The 11,676-nt window shown below is 36.4% G+C and overlaps 1 protein-coding gene across 1 annotated transcript; it reads left to right on the forward strand.

Annotated features, from left to right (window-relative positions):
- The first annotated feature begins 9,452 nt into the window (after window positions 1-9,452).
- Window positions 9,453-10,571, forward strand: LOC129222761 (potassium voltage-gated channel protein Shal-like). The gene has a single exon (XM_054857293.1). It carries the CDS (start codon window positions 9,453-9,455, stop codon window positions 10,569-10,571), a length of 1,119 nt encoding a protein of 372 aa, XP_054713268.1.
- The last annotated feature ends 1,105 nt before the right edge of the window (window positions 10,572-11,676 follow it).

Below are 11,676 nucleotides of genomic sequence, written 5' to 3' on the forward strand. Positions count from 1 at the left end.
AGGTAGCAAGCTAAATAAAACATAGAAATTTTATGCGAATCATTTATTGCGAAGTTGTAAAGTACTTGAAAACAAAATAATTTAAAATATAACTATTTTATTATCCAAGCAGTTTTCTTTGTAACAGAGAGGATATAAGGATTGCGCAATAAAATTTCAACTGCCCAATTCTCGCCAAACGAACAAAGAATTTTACTGGTCAGAAGATAACATGACGTAAAATAAAACGTTATTATAGTTCCTTAAAAACACAAAAAACGAATGAGAGCAAACCAATGCAAGAAATACATTTTGACAAACAATTTAGTTCAATTCGTGCAGTTACAACCAAGTGCTCGTAAAAACGGGTTCGAGAAAAAAAAAAAACCGTAAAAATTTATACCTTCTTGCTTGGTTTGCTTTTCACTTCTATACAGGACCCAAAAAAGTGTTTTTTTTCTTTCTTTTTTGCTTTGATCTGTTTTCTTTCTCTTTTTTTTGTGTTGTGTTTTTCAAGGAAAAGGCATGGCCCGAAAACATCGCTGGCTTCGAAAAAAGGTTGAACTTTTTCGATACATTTAGTCTGTTGAGGGTAGGTCAGTTTAAAATAATTTACATTTACCGTTATCGTTGTTACTTTCTGTTTCTCCTTTTTTTTCAACTGAGTTAGCTTAAGTTTTAGCTACAATACCCTCGATAGTAAGTATCTCAGAAGTAATAAACATCGATGTCTATAAATAGATAATTTTCAAATACGTCTCTACTCCACAAATTAAAAAATAAATAAATAAAAACAAAAAACCCGACTAAGTAAAAACCAAAAAAAACTGAAAAAAAAAGAGCCCAGTCGCTTAGAGTGTTATAAAGTACTATTGAATAACAACACCATTGAAATTGTTTTATAATCGATACACACATAAGGCAAATCAAAAATTGAAAAACACAATAAAAGGATCAACAGCCGGGGCCCATTCCTTTTTGACCAATCAAGGAACCCCGTAAAATATGAGTGGGCTCCGGCTGTTGATTCTTTTATTCTGTTTTTGAATTTATGACTTGTCTTATGCGTGTATCGATTATAAAACAATTTCAATGGTGTTGTTATTCAGTAGTACTTTATAACATTGTAAGATACTGGGCTTATAATTTTTTCCTTTTAGTTTTTTTTTTTTTTTTTGGGTTTTTACACAGTCGGGTTTTTTCTTTTTATTTAATAATTGTTTTTCATTTTACACTTTTCAGTTTATTTTCACTGACTTAGCTATTATGATTATAAGGCAGAAAATTTTGCAATTTTATCATTTTATTGAGAGAGTTTATTTCGTGAGGATTATTAAGTAACTTGCGGTAGTCTAAACTACTGCCTATTAGTCCTTCTAGAAACCTAATTTGGATACAAGATATATTTGCTTGACCGTTAGCAAAAATGAGTGAACATAAGTCAACTACAGCTATATAAACAGCTTGTATAACTCATAAGGATGCGAGCTCGGAAAGATCGTCAGTCAAACTTTCTCGCAAAACTAAAAAAGCCCGTCAGAAAGTACACGTCGCAAAAATCAGTCCCCTGAGTTACGACAAAAACAAATGTAACATGTTAGAGATGAAAATCGAATTAGTAGACTTGGTAAACAAAAAAATTCATACAGCGAAAACGCTATTCTACCTACATTAGTCGCACGCAGGTTGCGTCGAGTAAGGCGCAATCGGGTAAAAAAAGGCCGTCATCACTAGTTTTTAGGAATTATGACTCATTAATAACCTTGGGTTGATTTCGGAATGATGAAGGAATTTCTCCGACAAATAATAAGTTTACTAGAAATCGGCCGAAATTCTATTAATCACAAAAAAAAAAAAAAAAAAAAAAATTGCGCGTTTTAAGCGGGGTTTTCTCGTTAAAACGAGTTGTGCTACAGTAGACTTAACATGGTACCAACCATTTCTAATTTCCTCGTCAAATACAAGTTCTCGTTGAATCAAAGTTCGTTATAAGCGAGTTAATTTCAGATTTTTGTTCTCATATTTGCACCAAACGGAATTATCTCTTTAACATTAGAAAAACCTAAGCAAAACACCAAATAATATCTTTTATCTATAACAGCGGTTCCCAACCTTTTCCCCTACGCGAACCCCTTCCGAACTCCGAAAGAAGTTAGCGAACCCCTTGGGTACTAAGTTAATAAGTAACAAGCAAAAAAAAAAAAAAAAAACGCGTGCACGCACGCACATAGACAATAAAATTTGGGAGATTTTTTTTTTAGTTTGATGCTGCCCCATAGTTTATAACAAGAGCGAAAACATAATTATAAAATATAGAATTACAAATATTTTTACGAACTAAAATGATCGCTAAAAATGAATGCAAAACAAATTCACCAAAAAATAAACACAGTAATTGTTCTACGTCGAGCTTCAATCAACTTTTTAAAAAGAACTTGAAAATGGGATATTTGTGGAATAAAGAGGCCAAAGCTTGGCTGAAATTTTTCTCTGACACAGGGGTACTTTCATCTATATTATCACTAAATCAGAAATCAAATAAAGAATGATCTTTAAAATACCTTTCAGGGGACCGTCTCAGATTAAGTAAATGATTTTTTTTCTTACAGCAAAATGAGAAAGATCTGAATGTTTAAGTCTTCTTGAAAGGGACTATGAACCTAGCTGATTGATAAAGATATATTACGTGCATCAGTCGTTTGATTGCTGAAGAGTTTTCTTGTAATTAGTGCATAAGTGAGGAGTAAAATGCGTATATTGAAAAATAATAGAAGCATCTATGCTCAAAATACGCATTTACTTTAATTTTTGCAAATAAGGTAATTTTTAACAAAAGAAATATTTTTTTGCTCACTTACCTCAAAAGACACTTTCTTCACAAATTTCAAATTCCTCATTTACGTGGAGTGCAGATTAAGTTGCATGATTAAATTCTGCTGATTTTTTTTTTTTTTTTACTGCGTAAACAGTACAGAAAGTTTTGCAATGTAAAACAGAAAGTTTTACATTGCAAAACTTTTTATAGTAAGTAATTTTTATACTTCTTGTGCTGTTTTTGGGTTGCTAGCCATTCTTTCCCTTTTTCGACGATAAAGCTCGAAGTAAATTGTAGAATATGTAGTGTGAAAGTTATAGCAACAAACAACAGAGTGATCTCACTTCCATGCATTTCTATGCATTTTTGGCTCAACACAACAGCAAAGAAATAGCTCTTCCTCGGACTCAAATTAATGGTCAAGAAACTTAACATCAAAATATTTTAGATATTTATACAGTAAAACCTGTAAAGTTGACCACCCTTGTAAATTGACCACCTGTCTATGTTGACCGTTTTTGTCAGGAACGGAATTAGTCCTATCTTGTATAATGAGGGAAAACCTCTGTAACTTGACCACCTTTCTATCTTGACCACCTGTATATCTTGACCACTAATGTACACCAAATTTGGTTTGGAGTATTGTAAAAAACCCTTTGTAAGTTGACCACTTGGTTTATTTTTTAAATCTTTCTTCAGCAATTATTTTATATTTTATTATTTATTTATTTATCTTTCTTTTTGATAGCTTTCCAAGAAGATGTTTAATGCTTTTACTAACAGACTAGCATTTTACTAACTAAATAAAACCGCAGCATAAAGCTTATGCTGCTCTTTATTCTCCAAACTTGTTTTTCATTCCTTGTTCTATTTAAGATAGCCTATTCTCTGTTCAAAGAAAATAGGTGTCAGTACAGAAGTACAAAGTCTTTTCCTTCAGTTGCAATATGTTGTGGCAACACTGGAATTGTGCTAAAGAGCAGGCCCGGATCTATAAATTTTGGGCCCCCTGCAACAAAATATGTAGGTCCTCTCCCTAGTAGCCAGCAGTGTCTATTTGTAAAGTTTACAAATCTTAGTGCTAGTTTTTTCAATTTTTAGGGCCGTTAGCCCCCTTAAGGACGTGGACCCCCGCACTGCGGGTACGCAGATCTGGGCCTGCTAAAGAGTAAAGTTACATATTTCTGGTGCAAGGGATTAAGAGATAGGATATTTTAAATTTGCTTTTATTAACTGGGAGAGTCGAGCTTGTTGCTTTTTTTGCTATAAGTTTTATATAAAAAGGCTTCAAAAAGAAAGTTAACTGAACTTGAGATTAATAAAAAGTATGAAATATGAAAATTGAGAAGGGAGAAAGCCAGAGAAATTAGCTGAGCACATATGGAATTTCTAGAATTAGTGTCTAATATGGTTGAATACAAAGAAAAAAAAATGACAAAAATATTTGAATAGTATTTTTAATTAGTGTTTCATAATGTTAAACAATGAAAGTGAGTTAAACAGAAAGATAAGAGTGAATTCGTTAAAAAATGAATACATGGTGCAAGAAATGACAGAAAATAAAAAAAATCATTACCCCCCTTTATAAGTTGACCACCTGTCTAAGTTGACCGCCAAAGTACTGCACCGCGAGTGGTCAACTTACACAGGTTTCACTGTATATTCATAATTTGCTTGAAATCGCTTGAACCATGAGACTTCATCAGAAACAGGCATATTTAAACTCCGCCATTACAATATTTTTTTCCCGAACCCCCTGAAAACCTCTCGCGAACCCCCAGGGGTTCGCGAACCACCGGTTGGGAATCGCTGATCTATAATAAAGCAAAGATATGAATAAAATAAAATCAGACATTGTAGTGACGATTTTAATAAATAAAAAGCGTACGCTTTGAAAGAGTATAATTTGAAAATCACGAAGCCTTTGTGTTGTGCACTGAATTCTTGAAAGCAATTTTCAAACTGCAATACTTTATTTTCTTGTGTTAAAATATGTAGAATAGAGTCGGGAGGAATGGAACAACAGTATTTATCCCGAAATAAAATGTGAAAAATAAATTCTAGTTTGTCCGGGTTGATGGAGCAGAGCGGAATCAAGCAAGAGCCTAAAGCTGCTACATCTACTGGATAAGGCAGAAAAAAGTTTTCAAATTTTATTTTAGCTGAAATGCAGGAGTCCCATTCTTTCAGAATCAAATGTTGTGGCCTTCATAATTAATCTGTAACTACTAGCTTGCAGCAGTAATCCCTGTTTTTTTTTTAATTCATTTGTTTGTTTAATCCATACGTCAACACTATCCAATCATCTTATAGTGTACCAGCAACGAGGTAGCGACATAAATACGGCATTAAGTGTCATGTTCTACAGCACTTACTTTTCTCTGAACCGTGTCTTTACAAGAAAATATTGTCTCAAAGCTGATAGATGATATGATATGAAGCTATCCCATAAATCCTCCCTGAATAAACCGTGAAGCAGTTTCGGTTCTGAAAGAATAACAGTTATTCCGAAATCACTCGGTTGGACAATTGATTGATGGGAATCTATAGAATTAGTTCATGTTTTATTCAGAATTCTATCACAAGAGGACTATTCGCTTCGCAAGTGACAAATTTTCTTAAATAGATTCATTAAGAGACAAAAATTTGGTGAAGTGTGTAAACAACGTAGAAACTAGGAAAGTAAATGACTAGACCGTGGGCGAAGAATGAATAATGGCAAAATAAGTCCAGGAAAACCTGTGTAGTTGACCACCCTTGTAAGTTGACCACCTGTCTAAGTTGACCGCTTTTTTCAGGCACGGAATTAGCCCTTGCATATAAATCAACCTCTGTAAGTTGACCACCTGTTTAAGTTGAACACTAAAGTACTGCACAGCGAGTGGTCAACTTACACAGGTTTCACTGCACTGCATTTTTTTTTTTTTTTTTTTGCGTAATCAACTTTGATGCTGGTACAAATAAGTAGTGACTTGTTGGAGCCACAAGTCACATTTAATCAGTCACTAAAATGAACATAATTTAGAAAATGGCAAGTTTTGATCACATAAACTTAGGCGTTTAGTACGAAAACCATCTCAAAATCATGAATTTTAAAAAGTTTATTTGGTGCCGAATTTCATATTTCATGATGAATACTATAAAGCTACAAAGTGATCTGAAACGTATTCCGCGCAACTACGTTAAAAACTGCTGTCAAAAACCGGTTTCCTTTGAAAAAAAAAAAAAACTCTAACCGTGAATGTTTTTTGAGTCTCGTGTAAAACTTGAAAACATGGATTGAACTAGTTTTGAAGAAAATCGCCGCAGTTAGTCTCCATAGTGTTGATAATCATGTAGTGAAAAACTTATGAAAATGCTTTTAGAAACCTTGAAAAGATGTATTATTCGATAATTTTCAAACGTCCAAAATCCACTAACCTATGCTTGCTGAAGTTCAACCTCAAAGTTAACTTCTTAAGATTAAAAAAAATTATTACTGTTACTCATTTTTTCATTACAATCATAGTTATTATTAATTATTTTTTTGACAACGATTAAACGATTATTCCGAGGGAGGATCATCGCGAATACAACTATAGATTAAGATTCTTAATTCTCTTCCTCTGCTTATATTACGCAATTCTCTTAATTCGACTGCTCATACGGTAGCAATAACATCTCCTCTCCCCTCTCCAAGTATAAATGTGGACTCACACTCTCTCTCTCTTTCTTGCTATATATACGTTTGATAAAAATTGAGGGTCTTCCAAACGCCCTCCTCCCAATTTTTTGATCTCACGAAGGCCTTGTTAAAAGAAAATGCAATCATTCGCTTCAATAAAAGTTGGAGACACTGAGACTATATAAGATTTTTATGACCTCAGCTCCTCCGAAAACAAAATCCTGCATTCGCCCCTGCTAGGAAGGAAAAATTTTGAGACTGCCGAAATGTACGTTTAACATTACCGAGACTATAAATTTTTTTATTTCTGCAATTATTGTAGAAAAAAACATTAAGCTTGAATAAAATACCTGAAGCACCTTGACTCATTATGCAAAATATGTGCTATACGCCAAGGGCGCCCATATGCAAAATTTTAAGGGGGGCAGGGCTCAGATATTTTCCCCCTGGTTTAGCAGGATATTTTTCCCATAGAAACCGATTTTGAGACAGATTAGAGTTATTAAAATTTGACATTTTTAATAGCTTATTCATTAATGGCTAGAGAAGAACATTTTTACATTTTTGCAAAGAAATAAGTACTAAAAGCAAGAAAGTTCTAATTTCAAAGGGGGGCTTGAGCCTCCACTTGCCCCCCCCCCATATGGGCGCCCTTGCTACATGCGCGTACGCACGATACACTCACAGACACTAAACTACATATAGAGGAAACATGGTGGGGGGAGGGGGGTCGCAGGTTGTTCAGATGGTGTAAACGGTGTCGCGACATGAAAAAGGTTGGAAACCACTGTTATAAAGAGATAGTTTTTTCTCCTTGTATAGGTGATACTCTTGTTATAATTTTTTTCAGAGTTCGACTTTTCAATAAATAAAATTTAAACTTAAAACAAAATAAATCCGGTCATCATGTATTTAACTTCTACCTTTATAAAATTATGTTTCAGAAAAGAAAAAAAAAACTGCTTCTTTCTTTACATTTATGACAAAAGAAACGATTTTAAATTTAAAATGCCTTATTTCAAAAACTTGTCATTCTTTCTCAGTGAAAAAGATTGCCATGGCTTTAATATTTTAAAAATTACTATCATGATTAATGGTATTTCTTATAGACTCTGCGTAGAGTATATATTTTGTATTAATTGATGCAATTTTCTCAAGAGAATTCTAATGGAACTATTAGTAGTAAATGGAATTGTTTCCAGTCCGACATTGTCGCCTGTGACTCCTCTTCAGAGGATCATAGCATCAAATTTGTTTCTGTGGCCCTTTGATTTACTGTTGCTTCCGCTGAGAACCATCGGTCTACTCTGCGCTACAAGGAGAATCAAGTTCCTCAGCAATTTTTCACTCCAGTTGCGTTAGTTCGGTAGGAATAAAAATAAGTTTCTTAACCACGAATGGAAAAATTGTGCGTTAAATGTTCGGATGTTGTTTAGGCTTTAATCGTTGAAATTATTTAAAAAAATCAAGTGTCAAAAATGTTGCTTTATTTTTTCAGTTTGATAAACAGAATCCCAGTTTTTGTTGATCTTTTAACAGAAAAACAGACAATAAATATTTATAGTTGGTCTTCATTTAACGATTAAAGCCTGCCACACTAGTTGGCGGCAAAAATTAGAATCGTGGTATCAATTTTCATGTTTGGTAACCATGGTGCATTTAATTTTGAGACGGTCAACAATTATGCAACACATTTATGATGACATGATAAATGTCATTTTTTGCAGTTAAAAATTTTTTCTACCATATCTACGGCGACTTCGGTGTTATTTCTTTGTTCATGACCAAATAGTTAGTTTTCTTTTTTTTTTCTAATTTCAAAAGCAAAATGCTCTTTCCTAAATGAAATTCATCAATTTTGGAACAATATGTCAAAAATAGTGCATTCTTCTGGAGCATGTACTTAAAATGAAAAAAGTTGCTTTCAAAGAAACCTCCTATTTTCATCATCCGAAAATGGTGGGCTGAAGCAAGGGTTTAGCATTTACTAGTCTCGAAGAAAGTATCTGACGTCACGCAAATCTCCAAGACAACGCCGGGATGGGAACGCCGTCGGATGCTCGGGGGTTGTTGCGGATGCATTCCGGGGCGCATGCGCCGCAAAGACACCCTCCGACGAGAAGGTTTTGCTTCTGGCTCCTTCTCATCAGATGATGACAAAGATGACTTCCCGCCGGCCGACTCGCCGCCGCGCAATATGAGGGGGCTTATTCGCTCGCCGCCCTTGTAGCGCTTGGGAAAGGTCGTTTGCCAATCACACGTGTGAGCCCCCCTCTCCATACAAGGCGAACGGAAACTGCTGGCCAGGCGAATTAAATAACTTCATTCCAAGCGTTCAGAAACTGTTGCTCGCAAGTGGGATAAAAAGAAAACCATTGTTTGCCTTTTTAAATCTCATGCCTTCGGTGGTGGTACAAACAAATGCAAGAATGCCTGAGGATTTTATAGAAAGATAAACAACGTAAGAACCAAAATATGATCTAGTAGTATACTTCCGGAACCAATGCCAACAAAGAAGTAATAATCGCTTGCATGTTGTTAGAAGATATTTACTCATGTGCAACAAGCAATACGGATTTTCGCCAATATGGATTTTCCAGATTTGGACGTTACGTATCTACCTGCCCTTACTCTACAACGCGCACTTGTAATAAACAAGATTTCTGCGTCAACGGCCTGTTGCTGACGCGGCTGCGATGTGTTTGCGCTCGCTAGTGATATTCGGCGTCATATGGCAAAAAACGCGCAAACGCTGGCGCGAGTCCAACAACGTGCTCCACTTCTAAGATTGCGTGGATTTATTCTGTTTGATTTTGGAAGAAAATTATGCAATTGTTGTGGACCTGGTTTTGTTGACCGCCAGGAAATGTGTTGCTTTTCTGGAATAGTGAAAATATTTTAATTGAGGTGACTGGGTATCGTTCACCTTTGGACCTGAGATGGATTTTTAGAGGTTGCTGTGGTTCAGTGTTCCGAGAGACGACTTGATCCATCATGGCATCTGTTGCTGCCTGGTTACCCTTCGCTAGAGCTGCTGCCATCGGTTGGGTCCCCATAGCGAATAATCCTCTACCAGCGCCTCCGGTGACCAAAGAACAGCGGAAAAAAGAGGATGAGAAGTTCATCATCAACGTGAGTGGGAGACGGTTCGAAACGTGGCGGAACACCGTGGAGAAATACCCGGACACTCTGCTTGGCTCTAACGAGCGTGAGTTCTTCTACGACGAAGAATCAAGGGAATACTTCTTCGATCGGGATCCCGACATTTTCCGGCACATCCTCAATTACTACCGAACGGGGAAGCTGCACTATCCCAAGCACGAGTGTCTGATGTCGTACGACGATGAGCTCGCCTTCTTCGGCATCATCCCAGACGTGATCGGAGACTGTTGTTATGAGGACTATCGCGACAGAAAGCGCGAAAATGCGGAAAGACTCATGGACGATCGCATGTCCGAGGTAGATAATCAGCTGGACTTGAGCAGGTGTACGATGCAGCAGAAAATGTGGCGGGCCTTCGAGAACCCGCACACGGGCACCGCAGCGCTCGTGTTCTACTACGTGACGGGATTTTTCATCGCAGTGTCGGTCATGGCCAACGTGGTGGAGACGCTACCCTGTGCGATGGACTACGCTACCGGCGAACGCCGGTCCTGTGGCTCCAACTACAAGGTGGCTTTCTTCTGCTTGGACACCGCCTGCGTTATGATCTTCACGGCCGAGTACTTGCTGCGGCTGTACGCGGCACCGGACAGGTGGAAGTTCATGCGGAGTGTTATGTGCATCATCGACGTGGTGGCCATCTTGCCCTATTACATAGGGCTGGGCATCAAAGACAACGACGATGTGTCGGGCGCTTTTGTCACGCTCCGTGTGTTTCGTGTCTTCCGCATCTTCAAATTCTCCCGCCACTCTCAGGGCCTAAGGATTCTAGGCTACACCCTGAAGAGTTGTGCTTCTGAACTAGGTTTCCTGGTATTCTCACTGGCCATGGCCATCATCATCTTCGCGACGGTTATGTTCTACGCGGAGAAAAATGTTGAGGATACCACTTTCACCTCCATTCCTGCAGCCTTCTGGTATACCATTGTCACAATGACTACATTGGGGTGAGTGAATTTTCACTTTTCTTTGATCAAATGAGGCAGTGAAAAGCAAAGGAATGTAAGTTGGAAAAACTAAAAATTTGGAGATAACAAGTACAAATGGAAGATGAACCTCCCCTCCGTTTGGGGGCAGACGATAGTACTAGTAGCCCTGGTAGATGTTGTTGTAAAGCATGATTTAGAAAGAAAAAATCAATGAAAGCTTACCTGGGACGTCATTTTTAAACGCGTTTCACTCAAAACTTGAAAATGTCCACTGACATACCTTTGCTTCTCACTGCCTCAAATGAAAACAGTGCCTAGCACAATGCATTACCAATTCTTGATTTTGGTATGTTTGTCTTTGTTCCTTTTGAAAATTTTGAGTTTGAATTGGTTTTGTACTCTTTAGTATCTGTGCATATTCCCTCGATGTAGTTCGATGATGATTTCTCACAGATGCATTTCACTTGTTTCTTTTTATGAAAATTTGTCACTAATATCATTTTCGATATTTAAGTTTATTTGTTTTCTATACTTCTTTCCAGACTCTTAAATTACAAAAGATAAACACATCACATTCACCTTACCTACAACCTGTAGTCAGTTTTTCTTTTGACGAAAAAAATTAAGACTTTTATTTTAGAAATCAATATTTTGATTCATAAGCTCAAGGCACAGAAAACATGATGCATGTTTGTAATAATTTTTAAGTCATCCTCTCAACAATATCATCCATTTATTTTCTGGATGTGAAAACTTCTAATATGCTATTTGGAATTACTGCAATTTTTAATAATATGATGTTGAAATGAATGCAATTCTTTTTCTGGTGAGAAGGAAGAAATGAAAATTATGTCTTAAACACCAAATACTCTTACCCCTTTATCTAGGAACAATGTTTTGAAGTTCTCAGCTGAAAAACATCGGTAGAGCTTAAAATATATGTCGTAAAATGTCCTCCAGTTTCAGTAAATAGCTGTATGCGTTCCATGCTGTAGATATTGTTAGGAAAAAATATATTGTAATTCCTTTCACATTATGTTGAAGCTATGTTTTTGTGTTCTACATTGTAGTAAATTTATCCTCCGGTATTGTCTGAAAATTTAGCACTAGTGGAACCATTCTGTTTT

This window comes from Uloborus diversus, chromosome 1 (assembly GCF_026930045.1).
Source record: "Uloborus diversus isolate 005 chromosome 1, Udiv.v.3.1, whole genome shotgun sequence".
NCBI lineage: Eukaryota > Metazoa > Arthropoda > Arachnida > Araneae > Uloboridae > Uloborus > Uloborus diversus.

Excerpts from the sequence above, each read along its gene's own strand:
- LOC129222761 (XM_054857293.1), top strand. The coding sequence starts at position 9,453 with ATGGCATCTGTTGCTGCCTGGTTACCCTTCGCTAGAGCTGCTGCCATC.